The sequence below is a fragment of the Monodon monoceros genome, unplaced genomic scaffold, assembly GCF_005190385.1.
Source record: "Monodon monoceros isolate NGI ecotype Baffin Bay Population unplaced genomic scaffold, NGI_Narwhal_1 Super_Scaffold_7, whole genome shotgun sequence".
In the NCBI taxonomy this organism is placed as follows: domain Eukaryota; kingdom Metazoa; phylum Chordata; class Mammalia; order Artiodactyla; family Monodontidae; genus Monodon; species Monodon monoceros.
Window position 1 is genome coordinate 59,444,676 of NW_021703784.1, and position 19,463 is coordinate 59,464,138.

At 43.4% G+C, this 19,463-nt stretch overlaps 1 protein-coding gene across 1 annotated transcript in view; it reads left to right on the top strand.

The window, feature by feature from the left end:
• Positions 1-19,463, top strand: part of DNHD1 (dynein heavy chain domain 1) — a 66,174-nt gene that overhangs the window by 17,806 nt on the left and 28,905 nt on the right. Inside the window, 5 exon segments of the mRNA XM_029207607.1 lie at positions 10,652-10,917; positions 11,008-11,251; positions 15,673-15,830; positions 16,310-16,446; positions 16,448-16,794. Coding sequence (XP_029063440.1) covers positions 10,652-10,917; positions 11,008-11,251; positions 15,673-15,830; positions 16,310-16,446; positions 16,448-16,794 — 1,152 coding nt within the window.

The following is a 19,463-nucleotide window of genomic DNA, read 5'->3' on the forward strand; positions in this document are numbered from 1 at the left end:
CAGTGAGAGGTGTATGAAAGAGTGTGAATACATTGTCCTCTGATTTGTCCTAACTCCATGAGGTTTTTCTCTAATGTCATAATGGCGTTTCATTTACAGTTGGATTTGATTGCTAAGTTAATTTGTACTTGTTTGAAGAACTCTGCCTGTTCAATATTTGCTTTATTTCATGCAGCTCTTTTTCATTTCATATAGAATAATTCATTCGTATTATTGAGCTATTTTATAGTTACCAGTTATCATTGATCATCAATCCTCAAAACTAGTAAATCGTCAGGGAGGAAATACACCTTCACATTCCCTTTATTTGGAATACTCACGCTGTCACAGATAAAACCATTAAATGCATTCAGTCACCTCTGACATGTAGGTACTTTTTCATTTTCCCATTCAACTAGTACGTCTTCATTAAGATAATGTAAAGACACCAGGTTAATTTTAGGAATTAGGTGACAAGGAAGAAAAAGGGTCATTGAAAGGAGCCTGTGTTTTTCTTTTCTTTGTTTGTTTTTTGGCCGCGCCTCGCAGCATGCAGGATCTTAGTTCCCCGACCAGGGATCGAACCAGTGCCCCCTGCAGTGGAAACTCGGAGTCGTAACCCCTAGACCTCCAGGGAATTCCCGAGCCTGTGTCTTTGACAAATCACAGCAGTTGCGGCACATTTTTTTCTCAAGTGAATCTAGATTAATCAATAGAGATTATTGATGTTTGTTTTACATGGTACAGTGGAAAAAGGAAGGGCTCCGAAGTCAGACAGGCTAGTTCACTAATCTGTAAAATGGGAAAACAAAAATACCTCACTTGCAGCATTGTTTTGAAGAATAAAAGAGTAATATGTTAAGAATAGTGCTCAGCACATAGTAGTACGTGTTACAGATAGTATCTTAGTAGTAGTAGTATTAAAGATTTAGGAAAATCATACATTTCACAGTGCTTCCTCATTATAGGATGTACTAATTCATACTATGCATATGCTCCAGTATTTCCCTTTGAATGGCAAAACAAACAAACAAAAACCCCTTCAACTTTTACTCTAAATTCTAGTGAAAGTGAGAATATTCACTTGCAATGTCTTGGGTTATCCCTTCTACTTTTAGAAAAGCATCAGGGACTGATGTATTTAGGGGTGAAGTGTCACGATACTCATATCTTGCAAGTATTGGGTTGGCCAAAGAGTTCATTTGGGGTTTTCCATGACTACGGAAAATCCTGAATGAACTTTTTGGCCAAACCAATAGTTTAGGGAAAGGAAAAAGGGAAGGAAAAACAAAAAAAGCAATGTGGCAAAATGTTAATAATTGTTGAGTCTAAGTGGATAGGTAAAGAAAGGAGTGTGTAGATCCTTTAAACTTTTCTACATGTTAGAGATTTTTCAAAATCAGAATTTGAAGGAAAAAAACAAGACCAGCATGGAAAATCAAGTTAATATCGTGGAGGAACCAGAATCAAAGTTCTGATTTGGGATTTTTCTGTTAAGTTCTTTATGAAAATTAGAGTAATATACAATAAACATGTAGCAGGTAAAACACTAAAAGTAGTCTTTAAGAAATGCATTCATCTTAGAAATCTTTTACTTAAATGAGGCAAAATTTGTATGGCATTTTAACCAAATTACAAAATGATTTCAGTACCTCCATTTATACCCAAAAATATGAAAAATAAGCCCCTTATAACAGAAAATTATATATTTTCTAGATTCTAGTCCCTAGAAGAACACCCAGTGCTTTACTAATAAAGTGCTTGTAACATATTCTCTGTTCATAAGCTATGTTCTATGACATTTTCCAGAGGACAGTCTTAGAACTGGAACATTTTGAGACCAAAAAGAGGTTATTAATGTTACTATCGGATGCTCTTACAGTCTTATCAGGAATATTCTGCAGTTTAAAGCTGAGAAATACAATCAGATAATCATTTTCCTCATCTGGCAGGTGTCAAGTTCAGGAACTATTACCTTAAAGTTCTTACTTTAACTTTACTATGGCAATATCCTACCAAGATCGCAATATCTTTTTGAGAAATGAAGGAAACAATAGCAAAGATCAACAAAACTAAAAGCTGGTTCTTTGAGAAGATAAACAAAATTGATAAACCATTAGCCAGACTCATCAAGAAAAGAAAGGGAGAAGACTCAAATCAACAGAACTAGAAATGAAAAAGGAGAAGTAACAACTGACACTGCAGAAATACACAGAATCATGAGGGATTACTACAAGCAACTATATGCCAATAAAATGGACAACCTGGGAGAAATGGACAAATTCTTAGAAAAGCACAACCTTCCAAGACTGATCCAGGAAGAAATAGAAAATACGAACAGACCAATCACAAGTAATGAAATTGAAACTGTGATTAAAAATCTTCCAACAAACAAAAGTCCAGGACCAGACGGCTTCACAGGTGAATTCTATCAAACATTTAGAGAAGAGCTAACACCCATCCTTCTCAAACTCTTCCAAAATATAGCAGAGGGAGGAACACTCCCAAACTCATTCTATGAGGCCATCAACACCCTAATACCAAAAACAGACAAGGATGTCACAAAAAAGAAAACTACAGGCCAATATCACTGATGAACATTCCTGCAAAAATCCCCAACAAAATACTAGCAAACAGAATCCAACAGCACATTAAAAGGATCATACACCATGATCAAGTGGGGTTTATCCCACGAATGCAAGGTTTCTCCAATATATGTAAATCAATCAACATGATAAACCATATTAACAAATTGAAGGAGAAAAACCATATGATCATCTCAATAGATGCAGAAAAAGCTTTTGACAAAATTCAACGCCGATTTATGATAAAAACTCTCTAGAAAGTAGGCATAGAGGGAACCTACCTCAACATAATAAAGGCCATATATGACAAACCCACAGCCAACATCGTTCTCAATGGTGAAAAACTGAAACCATTTCCTCTAAGATCAGGAACAAGACAAGGGTGCCCACTCTCACTACTATTATTCAACATAGTTTTGGAAGTTTTAGCCCCAGCAATCAGAGAAGAAAAAGAAATAGAAGGAATCCAAATCAGAAAAGAAGAATTAAAATTATCACTGTTTGCAGATGACATGATACTATACATAGAGAATCCTAAAGATGCTACCAGAAAACTAGAGCTAATCAATGAATTTGGTAAAGTTGCAGGATACAAAATTAATGCACAGAAATCTCTTGCATTCCTATACACTAATGATAAAAAATCTGAAAGAGAAATTAAGGAAACACTCCCATATACCATTGCAACAAAAAGAATAAAATACCTAGGAATAAACCTACCTAAGGAAACAAAAGACCTGTATGCAGAAAACTATAAGACACTGATGAAAAAAATTAAAGATGATACCAACAGATGGAGAGATATACCATGTTCTTGGATTGGAAGAAACAACATTGTGGAAATGTCTACACTGCCCAAAGCAATCTACAGATTCAATGCAATCCCTATTAAGCTACCAATGGCATTTTTCACAGAACTGGAACAAAAAGTTTCACAATTTGTATGGAAACAGAAAAGACCCCGAATAGCCAAAGGAATCTTGAGAAAGAAAAATGGAGCCGGAGGAATCAGGCTCCCAGACTTCAGACTATACTACGTAGCTACAATAATCAAGAGAGTATTGTACTGGCACAAAAACAGAAATATAGATAAATGGAACAGGATAGAAAGCCCAGAGATAAACCCCCACACATATGGTCACCTTATCTTTGATAAAGGAGGCAAGAATATACAGTGGAGAAAAGACAGCCTCTTCAATAAGTGGTGCTGGGAAAACTGGATGGCTACATGTAAAAGAATGGAATCATAACACTCCCTAACACCATACACAAAAATAAACTCAAAATGGATTAAAGACCTAAATGTAAGGCCAGACACTATAAAACTCTTAGAGGAAAACATAGGCAGAACACTCTATGACATAAATCACAGCAAGATCCTTATTGACCCACCTCCTAGAGAAATGGAAATAAAAACTAAAATAAACAAATGGCACCTAATGAAGCTTAAAAGCTTTTGCACAGCAAAGGAAACCATAAAAAAGATGAAAAGACAACCCTCAGAATGGGAGAAAATATTTGCAAACGAAGCAACTGACAAAGGATTAATCTCCAAAATATACAAGCAGCTCATGCAGCTCAATATCAAAAAACCAAACAACCCAATCCAAAAATGGGCAGAAGACCTAAATAGATATTTCTCCAAAGAAGATATACAGATTGCTAACAAACACATGAAATGATGCTCAACATCACTAAACATTAGAGAAATGCAAATCAAAACTACAATGAGGTATCACCTCACACCAGTCAGAATAGCCATCATCAAAAAATCTACAGGGCTTCCCTGGTGGTGCAGTGGTTGAGAGTCTGCCTGCCGAAGCAGGGGACACGGGTTCGTGCCCCGGTCCGGGAAGATCCCACATGTTGCGGAGCAGCTGGGCCTGTGAGCCATGGCCGCTGAGCCTGGGCGTCTGGAGCCTATGCTCTGCAATGGGAGAGGCCACAACAGTGAGAGGCCTGCGTACCGCAAAAAAAAAAAAAAAAAAGAAAGAAAAAAAAAATCTACAAACAATAAATGCTGGAGAAAGTGTGGAGAAAAGGGAACCCTCTTGCACTGTTTGGTGGTAATGTAAATGATACAGCCACTATGGAGAACAGTATGGAGGTTCCTTAAAAAGCTAAAAATAGAACTACCATATGACCCAGCAATCCCACCACTGGGCATATACCCTGATAAAACTATAAAAAGAGTCATGTATCACAATGCTCATTGCAGCTCTATTTACGATAGCCAGGACATGGAAGCAACCTAAGTGTCCATCAACAGATGAATGGATAAAGAAGATGTGGCACATATATACAATGGAATATTACTCAGCCCTTAAAGGAAATGAAACTGAGTTATTTGTAGTGAGATGGATGGACCTAGAGTCTGTCATACAGAGTGAAGTAAGTCAGAAAGAGAAAAATACCATATGCTAACACATATATATGGAATCTAAGCAACAACAACAAAATGATTCTGATGAACCTAAGGGCAGGACAGGAATAAAGACACAGACGTAGAGAATGGACTTGAGGACACAGGGAGGGGGAAGGGTAAGCTGGGACGAAGTGAGAGAGTGGCATGGACATATATACACTACCAAATGTAAAACAGATAGGTAGTGGGAAGCAGCTGCATAGCACAGGGAGATCAGCTCAGTGCTTTGTGACCACCTAGAGGGGTGGGATAAGGAGGGTGGGAGGGAGACATAAGAAGGAGGGGATATGGGGATATACATATGCATATAGGTGATTCACTTTGTTATACAGCAGAAACTAACCCAACACTGTAAAGCAATTATACTCCAATAAAGAAGTTTAAAAATAAAAGAATATATTTTTGATATTTGTGGTAAGATAAATCTGTAACCCTGAAAAGGGACAAAGGATTACTTCATTTTTATTATAAAAATTTCTTGAAGTAGATTTTTGTTGGAATGGTGTTGAAGTTAGCTTAGAGATATAATGCAAAGAACGAAACTGTCCTTAGTATATATTTTTCCAGGGGGCTGCATATGGCAGGGAGGGTCTCTTGGGAATGTGAGGTGTGAACAGTATGACCAGCAAGAGGAAGTATAGATGGAAGCAGTGTAACAGTGAGCAGATTCATAGATGAGAGGGGAAGGAGGTTTTTTTCTTGCCACTCTGTAAGAAATTTTGAAACGATGAAAAGTCCTATAAATATGTTTGACAAGATGCTTTGCTCTGTGTGAAATGTCTGAATTACTCCTTCAAGGAAACCTACTGTAAAGACCTATCATTATTTAGGTCTTTCAAGTTGGATGGGTATTTTAAAATGCAGCTCCATGTTGACTCCTATGTCTTATACTAAAACATATATATTTTAAATGGAAGCCCAGATCACTCAGCAGTGACAGGTAACTTACGTTTCTTTGATTTACTTGATATCAGTTCTCTTTATTTCACTCTTACTCTGGCTAAGAAGTCATTAGTGTTCTGTACTGTTGGGATATTGCATTCGCCAAATTATATTAAAAATGCACTAGCTTTTCTTTCCATTGCTCAGAAGCACACATGAATTGACTGTATAACATCATATTGCCTGAGTGCTCTCATGGGTCTTGGCACCTTGAATCACAGTTCTTCAACCCCATCTTTGTTTTGGAGCTCACAAAACAGAGAGTTACCAAATTCAAAGGCAGAAAAGATGTAGCAGCACCAAACTTCAGAGAAATTGAAACTAGAAAGTCAGGAAGAGAGTCCCTGTTTCTCAAATTGGTGATTATCCTTTCATCTCTACTTCTGTCTGTGCTTCTTCCCAATTCCGCTGATTCTCTCCTAACACTAGCTGTCTCTGCTTCCTTTGAACTTTCTGCTCCCTTATAACCATTGCTTCCAAATGACTTAGACTTTCTATGCCACCAGCTCCATTCTTGACTCTATATATGATCTTTCAGTTAAGTTTTCCTGATTGTGTGCCTTAGTTCAAATTTTCCAGACAAGAAATATGATTGATTCAGCCTACCCTACAGAGAGTCATGTATCCATAAGATCTGGCAAGAGCAATGGGCCATGGTACAAATTAATTGGTTTTTGCTATAGGTCAGAGCATATCCTCTTAGAAGGGTGTATATGGTGGAGGAGGCTCCAATCTTCAGCTATGCTTGTCCTGGCAATAAACATCTATTATATGGGCCTAAATGTGCAAGTTGGTTTTGGATTACATATCCTAACTCAAAACTAGCTAAGGAAAAGGGGAGATTTTTTTACTGGCTCCTATAACTAAGAAATTAATGAATACAGCTGGATTCAGGCTCAGCTGGATTCAGGGCTCAGGCAATGTCATCAAGGCTTTATCTCTCTGTCTTAGTCCTTTGATTTTACTTGTGAGTTTGAATTCTGAATCACTGAGAATGCTGTCAGCTGGAAGTAACAGAAGACCTAAGAGTAGCCTAAACAATACAATCATCTCACATAACAAGAAGTCTCCAGGTAGCTTCCAGGGTTGGTTCAGTGGCTCAGAAATGGCATCAAGTACCAGGCTCTTTATATCCTTCCCCAATTCCATTCTGGGTTTAGCTCTAGGTAACGACAGATCCTCTTGGAAGGGTATGTGTGCTAGGGGAGGCTGCAATCAAAAATCCTTTTTCATCCTCAGGCTATTACATTGTAGTTGCAAGACAAGTTGCAGCTCCATGCATCCCGTTCTCAAGCAAAGTCATGTTTTAAAAAGGGGAGGCAAGGTTAGAGAGAAAGCTCTCCTAGCCTGACTCTCACTTATTATCAGAAAAATAAATCTTCTCCAGAAACTCCCCAGCAGATGCACTGTTACATCTTATTGTAAAAATCCAGGTGTGGGAAATCAAAGGGCTGATATTTTTAGTTTCTCATGGAAGATAGGCTCTACCACCATGGAAGAAGGGAGAAGCGAATGGCTATTAGTTGGCCAAGTAATATGCCTTCCAAGGTTTCATTCTTCAGATAGGCTCTCTCCTCCTGGCAAGGAAGAGAATCGCCAGCATTCTCTACATTGTCATTTCTGCTATATTCTTACCCTTCTAATAATTTTATTATTGAATAAAACCTCATTTGAGTTCTACAAGTAACAATATGCTCACCAGCAGTCCTTATGTTGATGTCTCTTTTAGTCATTTTGTTTGTCCAAAGTTCATTCTCTATTTAGATTCCTCAGGATGGGCTTGTGGGAGCAGAAGTCTCAAGTTCTTCTATGTTGATAATAGTTTGTACCCTTTGAAAGTTAGTATTACCAGTTGTAAAATCATTGCCTCATATGTTCTTCCTTTCCATATCTTAAAGATATTACTCCATTTTCTTCTGGCATTAAAAGTTGTTGTCAAAAAAATCTGATAATAGTCTAATTTTATTTCCTTTATAAATCACTTGCTTTTTTTTTTTTTTTTGCCTAGATACCTAAAATATTTTTTCCTTGAAATTCAGTAATTTTAGTAGAATATGTCTTGGTATTGAACATTCTAAGATAGTATTCTCAGGTATGCTCCTTTATAATGCAGCTTTAAGCCTTTTTTATTTCAGGAAAGTATTCTTGAATTAAGGTTTTTAGTATTGTTCTCTTCCCTTGCTTTGGATTTTTCTTCAGGGACTCCTATTACATGTGTTTTAGATCCTTATCGCTTTTCCCCCAATGTATGTTCCTTTCTCTTGAAATATATTCTTTTAATCCTTATTTCTTTTTTATTTTGTAATTATCCTTATTTTTACCTTCTATTTTTCTTAAGACATTATTTACCTGTTAAGTTTATTTGCTCTTATCTTCCTTTTAGTTCAGTTTCCATTCCAAAATTATGTTTTCTTTTATTTCTAATTCTTACCTGGGTTCTGTTGTGTAATTTCTGAGTTTTTCTAACTCTGATATGTGGTTTTCTTTCATGGGTTATGCCATTTTCCTGGTGTCTTTTGACTTGTTTTGAAATGGGCTTGTTTTGATCTGTTTCCTGACATGCTTTCATTGTCTATAAAGATGTTATTCTATTCCCCGTTCTCTTTTTCCTTATACTAGCTTTGTATGGGGTTTGATGTTGGTACTTTTCTGTTACTCATTTCTGAAAAGTTCTCTTTTACTAACTTTTAGGAGACAGCTTGGTTCTCTAACCTTTCAATTTCCTTTTCTGTTGATTTTCTGTTGTGTTCAAAAAATGGGGGCTAACTTTCTGAGGTTTCCTGGTTTCTGTTTCTCTCTCCCAGTTTTATTTGGACCTTTTCTTTTTCTCTATTGCTTCCATTCTGCTCCCTTTTTACTTTACCCCCAGCAGTTTCACCTTAGTGCTGAGTACTGTCCCAGAAGGGAGCCCTCGCCGGTTGGTTTTAGGGGCTCATTGGGCATAGACTGCTAAAGCTTCTACGGACCTTACCTACCTGCTATTGGAGCGGGCAAATCCCCTTCCATTTTTACCTGCTGTTCTCGAATTAGCCCTCTTCTTTCCACAAAATGTCTGTTGGCTGTTGCGGAGTTTTCCTAGTCTCAGGTCAGTCTGGTATACCATTGCTCCCCTCTGCTTCCTTCCCCATAAATGGCGATGCCACTTGGGTCTTGAGGCTGTAGGTGGTTTGTTCCCAGCCACTTGTATTTTAGTGTTTGTAAGGATCCTTTGTCTTCATTTTGTTAAAAAATGTTATCCAGATGGGTTTTTCGTTTTACTGTCTAATTGCTCTGTCAATTTTATATACCAAATTCATGTGGGAGTTTGGAATAGATTTCAAAATTATGCTGCCCCTTCCACCATCTTCCTAGAGCCCCTTCTGCCACTATTTTTAAAGGATCATTCTGGTTATGCAGGGCAGACTGCAAAGGGATAGAGGCAACGACCAAAGCAGGGAGACGAGTTAGAAGGGTATTTCAATAATGCCGTGAGATTTGATGGTGACTTGGGCTGGGGCAAGAGAAGAAGGCAGTGGTACAGGTGGTGAGGATCGGTTGGATTTTGGATATATTTTGAACATAGAGCCAATTGGATTTTCTGATGGCTGGCTGTGTTGTATGTGAGAGAAGAGTCAAAGATAGCTTTAAAGTTTTTGACTGGAGCCCCCGGAAGAATGGAGCTCCCGTTTACTGACGTTGGAGGACTGCATGAGGAGCAATCTGGGGGCAGATAGAGATCAGAGCTCATTTGGGGCTGTTAAAAGTTTGAGGTGCATATTAGGCATCTAAGTAGAGATGTAGACTAGGCAGCTGTTTAAGTGGGATTGGGATTCAGGGAGAGATCTGAGCTAGACATATATTTCAGAGCAAATAGGTGGTACTTAAAACCATGAAACTGGATGAGCTCTCCTAGAAAGTGAGTACTGATGGGGAAGAGAGGGGATCTGAGGATGGGCCCTTGCGGGCACTGTGGTGCTTAGGTGTTGGCAGTATGGATCTAATTTCTGAACATTTTGATGCTTCTTCTCCCTTTTTGTGCAAAGTTTTAACACAAATACTAAAACTGGCAATTAAACAGTTTCTAAGAATCAAGGGGGAGGCCAAGTTCAAGGATATTCCTTAAGACGGATACTGAGGACTGGCTTGCTCATCTTCCTTTCTCACCTCCTCCTCTGTTCTGCAGAGGCTAGAGTGCTATAAACTGTGCTTCTCAGACCCCCTTGCAGCTGGGAGTCACATGTGATTTAGATCTATATGTGACTTCAGCTCAGAATTGAGGTAAGTAGGGGAGAGAGGCAGGGCGTATGCCGTCCATTCTGCTGGTGGGGCTCGTAATCGCTTATGCCCATGTGCCTATGTAGCTGGTGGTATGGCAGCGACATCCCAGTTTGCCAGGCAGCACAGAGCCATAGACACTTGGCCTAGAGTGTTTTTGTTCTTCAGCTCTTGCAGTTATTCACAACCCATGTAATAATCTATAATAATTTCCTCCCTGCTTTTACTAGCTACACTGAAATCTGTTCTCTGCACCTGAACCCTAACTAATAAATTCCCTTGGTGGGTCTGGTACTGTGTTTATGATGTAGATGTATGTGTAAACTCACTCATGAACAGAGAATGTGTGTGTGTGTGTGTGTTTGTATGCATGTGTAATGTGTATGTACACACTCAGGGCAGAGGGAGAGGTTGTATGTGGTCCCTGGAGGACACTCAGGGACAATTATGGCATGTACCCCACTAGAAGAACATGAAAAGGAGGACTCGGACACGGCCTTCATGATGCCCGAGTTCCAGGACCAACCCAGCGATGCTGTGGACATCTTCTGTGGCCCGAGTATAGGATTGGTGTGGCCCTGGAAGTCTCACACAGTTACTGAAGCCCTGGAGGTCTGTGGGCACCGGCTGCGGGGCCAGTACTTGCCCCCCGATTATAAGCAGCTGCAAGAGGATCTGGACAACAGCGCTCGAATCCAGCAGGCACTGGCTGTACAACAGGCCCTGCTGGAGGTGAGGACAGAGGTTTAAAGAATGGGACGGTGGCCACCACTTCCCATCATAGCCACCCACCTCTGCCCTACACACCTTGTCTGCCCCTAGGGCATGCTGCGGGAGGTGCAGGAATTCTGCAGGGACCATCACTGGATGAAAGGCATTTATGAGTTCCTGCAAGCCTGGGGGCCTCAGAAGCTGGAGTCTATGAGAGGTTGTCCTGTCAAGAGCTACGCGATGCTGGTGAGCTGCCTGAATGGTTGGCGGGCCCGCGTCTCCAGCATCCCCGTGGAGCTGATCACAAAAGGCAGGCTGCTGCGGCTGAGCTGCCGTGACATACAGGTGGAGATGGGTGAGTGCTGCTTAACCCCCCTCCTCTCCTTTGCCTTCTGTACCTTATCCGCACAGCCCTTCTTGGGCCTTCAGTGTCCTCCAGGGACCTTTGGTGCAGGCCCCTCATTGGACCTGTAGCGCCTCCCAAAGCCCCAGGTCCCAGGCCCTTCCCTTTGCAACTGAAGGTGTGATCACTGCAGAGGACAGCCTCTCCGCCTGTCTTGACTCTACTCATTCACCACACTCCCTAGGAATTGTGTGTCCTTGTCTCCTAGCACTTTCTATTCTTAGGGCACGGAAGTAGTTCAAACCAAATGTAACTGAGAAAAATCCTAGCCTGCTCCTTGGGCTAGGAGAACTCAATTTCTTTACAGAGATTCTCAGGAATCAAGGGTGCCCTCTCCCCACATGTAGCAGTCAGAATCGACACTACAATTTGCATGTATAAAAAATTACTCTCTTTAACTGATCTTGGCTTAGTCTGTAGCCCTAAATTCTGCTGATGGTGAAAAGAGACAATTGGTCCTCCCAATCTGCGTGTTCTGTGTCTGTGGATAAAATTCCAGAGAGTTCCAAGAAGCAAAACTTGAACCGATAACTGTGTATATAGCATTTACCTTGTATTTACAACTATTTACATAGCATTTACGTCATTTTAGGTATTATAAGTAAACTAGAGATGAGTTAAAGTATACAGGAGGACATATGTAGGTTATATGCAAATGCTATGCCATTTATAAAATGTGTGGATTTTGGTATCCTCAGGGATCCTAGAACCAATCCCCCAAAGGGACAACTGTATTCCAATTGAAAGTGCGCATTTTTTTCTTTTTATTTAAAGCAGCACTTTTCGTCTAATTCAGTCTATTTTGGGTATTTGGTCAATTCAAAATTCATACTACAGTTCTGGATTGTTTTGATTTTCGAGTGTCCTCTACTCCTTCTCCTCCCCAAGGTGGCCCCCGGCATTAGAGAGGGCTTCTGGGCTGTGTGCTCTTCTTTGCTGGCTTCTGCTGACTTGCCTGAGGTCTCTGCCCTCCTTCCGACCTTGCTGCTCCTGGTGAAGCTGTGTCCTGAGCTGGTGTAGCTGGCGTGTGTTCTCCTGGCTAATAGGAGCCCAGAGTGTCTACCTCTGCTGACTCGGCTCTGCATTGGCTCCTGCTGACATTACATATCCTTAGGGTTTTAGTGAACCCTTCATCCAGTCTTTGTCTTAGGCTGGCCACCCCATAGCTTCTGCTTAAGGGTCCCTCGCCCTTCAACACAGGAACCCTATCTGGGCCCACTGGCTATCAACTCTCCACTATCTCCTGTATCCCCTGCCATTTGGGAGCTGTGGCGGACTTGGGAACGTTATATTTGGCCCTCTTTCTGCCACAACACATCACACCATGATTTCTGCTCTGCTGTGACTATCTCATGTCACATGAGCATGAGGGCACCCTGCAAGGAGGTATCTTCCCAAAGTGCTACACGGAAAGTGGAGCTCGAGCCCACTCTGCTGTCTGTTCCCTGCTCAGCCCATCTCAGTTTCCCACCTCATGTGTCTACCTACCCCCACGAGGCCAAGGCCTAGTTGGTCTCCCTGGGTCTCTGAGAAATCTGGTTTAAGACCTAACCTTGTTTGTCTTTTCTCTTCCTCCCTTTCCATGGGAAGGATGTCTCATACTACTGGTTACTAGCTAAGTGCCTCCACCCAGAGATGGCTGTGGAAAAACACACAGAGGGGTAGATTGGGAAGCTGGTGATTTGTTCTTCTGGGAAACAGAGAGGTTTTGTCACCTAACACCGATGAACGGCAGTAACCAATCGTGTCTGCTTCCTGCAGAGACTAGATACTCTCAGATCCATGGCCTCCAGGCCTGCTTTCTTTCTTTGGTTGCACCAGGTCTTAGTTGCAGCAGGTGGGCTCCTTAGTTGCAGCTCACAGCTCCTTAGTTGCAGCTCGCCTGCTCCTTAGTTGCGGAAGGCAGGCTCTTTAGTTGTGGCATGTGAACTCTCAGTTGCGGCATGCATGTGGGATCTAGTTCCTGGACCAGGTATCGAACCCGGGCCCCCTGCATTGGGAGCGCAGAGTCTTATCCACTGCGCAGCCAGGGAAGTCTCCAGGCCTGCTTTCTTTATAAGGTGGGAGGCCTTGGAGCTGGGCCTGAAAGAGTTTGCTTGAAAGTGCTTGCCTGCCTAGCCCTCCCTGCCTTTGCTCTTCCACAGATGAAAGCACACACCTCCTTAGGTATCGTCTAGACCACAGAACTCCCCGCTCTTTCCCCAAGCCTCGCTCCTAAATGCACAGGGGATTCAGGCTGGCCAGGCAGAAGGAGGACCTGTGATTGGCCTGCTTTCTTTCTGACCCTGTTTTGGGCAGGCTTCGCTCCACTCTTGCTCAGGAAGTCAGTGTTCTTTCTAGTCTGTTGGCTTCTTGGTCCTTAGTCCAGGTTCAACTGGCCTCTTCAAGAGGAGCAGATGGAGAGGTAAAAGCACAGGGCTCAGAATCCTGGCTCTGTTTTTTACTGGCTTGCTTGACTTCAGATCCCTAAGCTTCAGTTTCTTTATTTGTAACATAGGCATAACAATGTAGTCGCTCACAGGGTTATGGGAAGGAGGATTAAATGAGATATTATTTGCAATGTTCCTAGCATTGAGTATGGCATGCAGTAGATGCTTAATTGTTTTCATTTCACCTTATTCCCTTCTGTCCACTCTCATCCTTCTTGCTGATCTAATTCTATCTTCTTATCCTGCAACTTTGTTCCTCTTCTACTTGGGCTCCCTTGAATACTTGAATTACCTACTGTTATGAGTTGGCCTCACCAGAAACTTGACTTCATACTTTACTCTTTCCCTCTCCCTAACTCCACCACGTCCAGCCTGTCATCAAATCCTTTCCATTCTTCTGCCTCCTACATATCTCTCAAATGTGTTTTCCCATCCATCTCCAACTTCCAACCCCGAGGAGCCCTGGTTATTTTATCAGTCCATTGCTCCCTTATACCACACGGTGTCACTGTTGAGCTCTTCTCTGTCTTCACTGGCCCCGTGCTGCTGGTCAGAAGGCGGCACCATTGCAATGGCCTAGCTACTGTCATAGGTCAATGGGATAGTTTGAAAAAGGATAAGTGCACATCTTTGTGTTCTGTTCAACCTTGGGTACCCCTCAGAAGTTCCCTTGTCTTGGTTTTCTCAGTCTCAGCTGTTGGTGCCAAGTCCTATTCGTTACCTCCTCCAAAGCTCCAACAGGTCCGTTCCCTGTATGTCTCAATTATCTGTGCCTGGAACTCACTGTCCTACTTTCCAGTTGCAGAGATGCTCATGGAGGATGAGTTAATTTACTTTTCACCCTTCAAAGCATAAAATGTAACACAGTGGAGCCAGACTGCCAGAGTTTGAATCCTTGCTCTAGCATTGTGTGATGTTGATATTTAAACTCTCTGAGTCTCACTTTGCTTATCTTTAAAACAGGGGCAATAATAGTATCTGCCTCAAAGGGTTTTGTGAGGATTAAATGGGTTAATACAGGTAAAGTAGTTGACACTGTGTCTGGCGTGTAGTAAGTACTCTATACTATATTTTGTGGCATACTCCATGCCCTATTTCTATATTGTATTTTGCTGCTCTGTGCATATTTTAACATCTCTGAACTTAAGAGGTGTATTATAATCGATGGCATCATTTTTTCTTTTTTCATGGTGTGTGTAAAATAATGGTGCTTCTTACAATCAGTGGTATCTCAGATCTGACGAGGTTTCGTGTTGGTATTATTCCTGTCCTCGGCGACAGTGGAGGTGTTCATATTGCCAAAGCCAGCGTCCAAGATTATCTTCTCGCCCCAAGTCCACCTGACAACCTCTTTCCTTTAATCCTTAAAAACAAAAGGCAGATTACACACTCTTCTTGGTACCCCTTCTACTAGAGCAGAGGCAGTAAGACTCCTCAGATAGAAAATGTTTATCTGTGGTGGGCATTCTGCTCTTCATGGACACGGCATCCCTGTGCCTTTGCACACGGTTTCATCCACTTGGCGTGCCCCTGGAAGCCTTAATCACTCAGTACAGTCAGCTCCAATGTCCCCTTCCCTGAGGAGGCCTTCCCCAGCGTCCTCAGGCCTCCTGCCCCTTCACTGAGCCAGGTTGAGGACTCTTTGAAGAGCATCCGCCACACTGGTATGTGATTATCCCCTTCTATGTCTGCCGCTGCTGCCATATTGTGAGCTTCTGAGGGTGGGAACACTTTCTGTCTCACTCATCACTCTTGTCTACCGGTGCCCAGCACAGGCCCAGGTGCACTGCAGCTGACTGGACACCAAGCAGGGGTCCAGTAAGTGTTCAGCGACTGGGGGAACGAATTCACGTTCTGGCTGCCCCTTCAACCTGCTCCCACTCCGGCCCCGCCACGCTCCCCTGGCGCTTCACCCCCTCACGCCTAACTCTCTCCTGTCTTCAGAATCCAAGCTGGTGGGCATCAGGAAGGACATTCTTGAACAGATACAGAACGAATGCCGGAGCCGCGGTCAGCAGCTAATAACAGAGCTCACAGATTTCACGAAGGCCTTCCGAACCATCAACGCCGACATCCACGCCCTCACGTGGTGCTCCCAGAAGGTGGGCTCTCCCCATTCTCCTTTCCCAGCTTATCCAGGGCCGTCCCGCTCGCATGCCCAGCACACTCCCTTCAAGTCTCAGCTGAGCTCTCGACGGGGCTTGACGCTCTTAAACTGTGCTCACATGTGTGGTCTGCCCTTGCCAGCTCTCATCCTGTTCACGTGGCCCTCAATATCCTCATGAGAGGGGGAGGTCCTGGTGTTTTGAGAGAGAGAAAATCTGGCTTTCAGAGACCGAGTTCTGCTCTCTGTACAGTCAAGTAGGGATCCATACCCTGCCATCAGGGCAACAATCTGATGGGGGAGGAACTGTGCTGTCTTCAGGGAGACCTAGGTCAGATGGGGGATCTGATCCCAGATTGCCCTGATCCCAGTTGGTTAAAAGGCGGCTGCTGGGGCCTGGAGCCTCTAGCAGGTGGGAGGGCCCCTCAGGATGTAAAGGGCTGGGGGAGTGCTGGTCTCATACTGTTGTCCCTGCAGCTGAACGAGGCCAACGAGCGGTACACAGAGCTGGAGGAGCGAATGGAATATACGCGGTCACTCTGTGAGCTCGTCCGCAACCACTTTGGCGTCTTCAGTGCTGAGAATGAGGCACTGGACATCTCGGTGAGAAGGCCTCTCTCCCGTCTCTCCCAGAGCCCCTCCCCCATAACCACCTCTGCCTGACTACCCTCTGCCTGCCCCGCAGCTTCCGCACACGTGGGAGTCATTCCAGCGTGAGAAAAGCCAGGCCTCAGGGTTCCTGCTCAGTAAGCGACACGCCATCGCGCCGAAGCTGCAGCGGCTGACGGCGGCGGCGCTGGCGGAGCTGGAGGGCCTGATTGGGAAGGCCCTGTCCGGTCCCTTCATGGACCCTGCGCAGGAGCAGAGGAGCACTGAAAGCCAGCTCATCTCCCTGGAGCGTCAGTTCCAGAACACAGCCAGCGGCCTCAGTGAACTGCACCATGCCTACACCACCTTCACTGGTACCGAGGGTCCCGCCCCTTCCATCGCCACCCTGGGATGCCCCCTCCCACTGAGATCAGGGTTGGGACTCAGGGACCTGCATCTTGGGTGACCCTAAGCAAGTCTTGGGAATCACATACCTTCATTTTAGTCTCTTTTATATGTGAAAATTGCAGGACAAAATCTAAATACATTGGGTATGTCAAGTGTTGTGCTTAGGGTGGGGATAGGGGGGCACACAGTCTGGTAGAGAAGGCAAATAGGTGAGCGTTCCATCAGAATGTGTTGGGGTCAGAGGGCTAAAAGCCTGTGCAGGAGAAATGTGAAGGTGTCCTCATCGTAGTTGTGTAGCCCTGTTCAGCCCAGTCCTACACCAGGCAGCAGGTCCCAGATAAAAACGGTCTTGATGCTCCACGGCCACTGCTTCCAGCCAGTGTGGTGGAGAGAGGTGGCTGCTAAAGGCCTCACTAGCCCCTAGGAGGAGACCGGGACAGAACTATTGGCCTTAGCCCTTCTGTGCAGTGGTGCAGCTAGGCTGGCTCCCCTCTGCACGTAAAGAACTTTGCAGGCTCCAGTTTCTCTTCTCAGGTGCCGTCACTTCTGTCGGTCACTTGTATCCCTTGGAAGGGCACACTGCTTCTGACTTGCCTCTTGGCCAACCGCCAACTGTTACTATCCCTGTCTATGGGATCCTCAATCCCAGGGAGGGCCATTTGACCAGATGTGAGGTGGAAGACACTCTGGGACCATCCTCAAACAAGGGGCTTTTTCTTTGGTCAAGTATTGGGAGACCCTCATCCTATATTCTAACTGATGTAGACCAGACCGTGACCTTTCCTGCTAGTGGTTGGGGTGTTTGTGGAAAAGCAGAGCAGGGGACTCAGGCCTTGTGGGGTTAGGCCCAGGAAACCCCACAGCATTGCTTTTACTTCCTTCTTCCATCCCTGTCTCCTCACCAAACTTCCGGTTTTTAAAATTAATCTAGGATCTTAGATCCAGACCATTAATACTACTCTTTATTTTCCACTACATATCTTTTATTTTACTTACTACCTTTGACATTTGTTTTGTTCTGTAACTGTGTTAACAACTACTCTGATATCTAAGGTTTAATGGTTTTGTTTACCCACTGCCAATTTTTAAAGTACCACATCTTTTCATTATTTTCACTCCTTCCTTGGATGGCTGCAATAATTCTTTAAGTATTTCTTTTTTCTAAGAAGGGAGTTGGAGGTGTTAAAATTTCTAAACTTCTTATGGCTAAGAATGACTGTATAATGTCCTTATATCACAGCTTGGCTAGATATTGAATTCTGAAGTCACAACACTTTTTTGTCCAGACTTAGATATTACATCACTGTCTTCTGACATTTATCATTTTGGACAAATCTGATACCAATCTGATTTTCTTCCTTTGTAGGTAATCTTTTTTTCGATTATTTGATAATGGCTTTTACAGTTGCTCTGCTCCCGTTTCAGAATTTTTATTTGTATGTTGGATTTTCTGGATCTCTCCTCCATTTCTTTCATCTGCTTCATCATTACTTCTTTTATTCTTTTTTTTTTTTGAGTTCTGGGGAAATGTGAATTTGTCTTATAAGCTTCCATTTTCTGTGGTGTCTACTCTGTCATTTCTTGCTTTTTTAAAAAAATATTTATTTATTTATTTATTTTTGGCTGCACTGGGTCTTCGTTGCTGCGCGTGGGCTTTCTCTAGTTGTGGCGAGTGGGGGCTACTCTTTATTGTGGTGCGCGGGCTTCTCATTGCGGTGGCTTCTCTTGTTGCGGAGCACGGGTTCTAGGTGCACGGGGTCCAGTAGTTGTGGCACGTGGGCTCAGTAGTTGTGGCTCGTGGGCTCTAGAGTGCAGCCTCAGTAGTTGTGGCGCATGGGCTTATTTGCACCGCGGCATGTGAGATCTTCCCGGACCAGGGCTCGAACCCGTGTCCCCTGCATTGGCAGGCAGATTCTTAACCACTGTGCCACCAGGGCAGTCCCTGCAATTTCCATTGCGTTTTAAAACACACATACACGTGTTGTATTTGTATGATTAAGTGCACATGTATATGTATATGTGTATGTATATGAGTATATATACATGAACATATTTCCTAGCTCTGTCTACTGAAGAGTCCAAGAAGGAAATACACTCCAATAGCAAGGAGCCACATTGTGCCCAGATCGTAGTTTCTAATACAATTCCCCACTAAAAGAAATCAGGGCTCCTCAGAAAATGAATGATTCCAGGGCCATGGCAGGGTAGGTACAAGATAAGAGTGGAATATCTTTTTAAGCCAGAAAGTAAGGAAGTGTTAAGTTCTTTTTAAAAGTGATGGGATATGGGCTTCCCTGGTGGCGCAGTGGTTGAGAGTCCGCCTGCCGATGCACGGGACACGGGTTCGTGCCCCGGTCTGGGAAGATCCCACATGCCGCGAAGCGGCTAGGCCCATGAGCCATGGCCGCTGAGCCTGCACATCCGGAGCCTGTGCTCCGCAACGGGAGAGGCCACAACAGTGAGAGGCCCATGTACTGCAAAAAAAAAAAAAAAAAAAAAGTCCTGATAAAAGTGATGGGACATGGCACAAGGACACAGAAGGGATGCCAGCTGGACAAATCTGGGACAATTTGACCACCAGGGTAAGTACAAAGTAAACTACTGAAAAAAACAGGAATGTATTATCCATACTAGT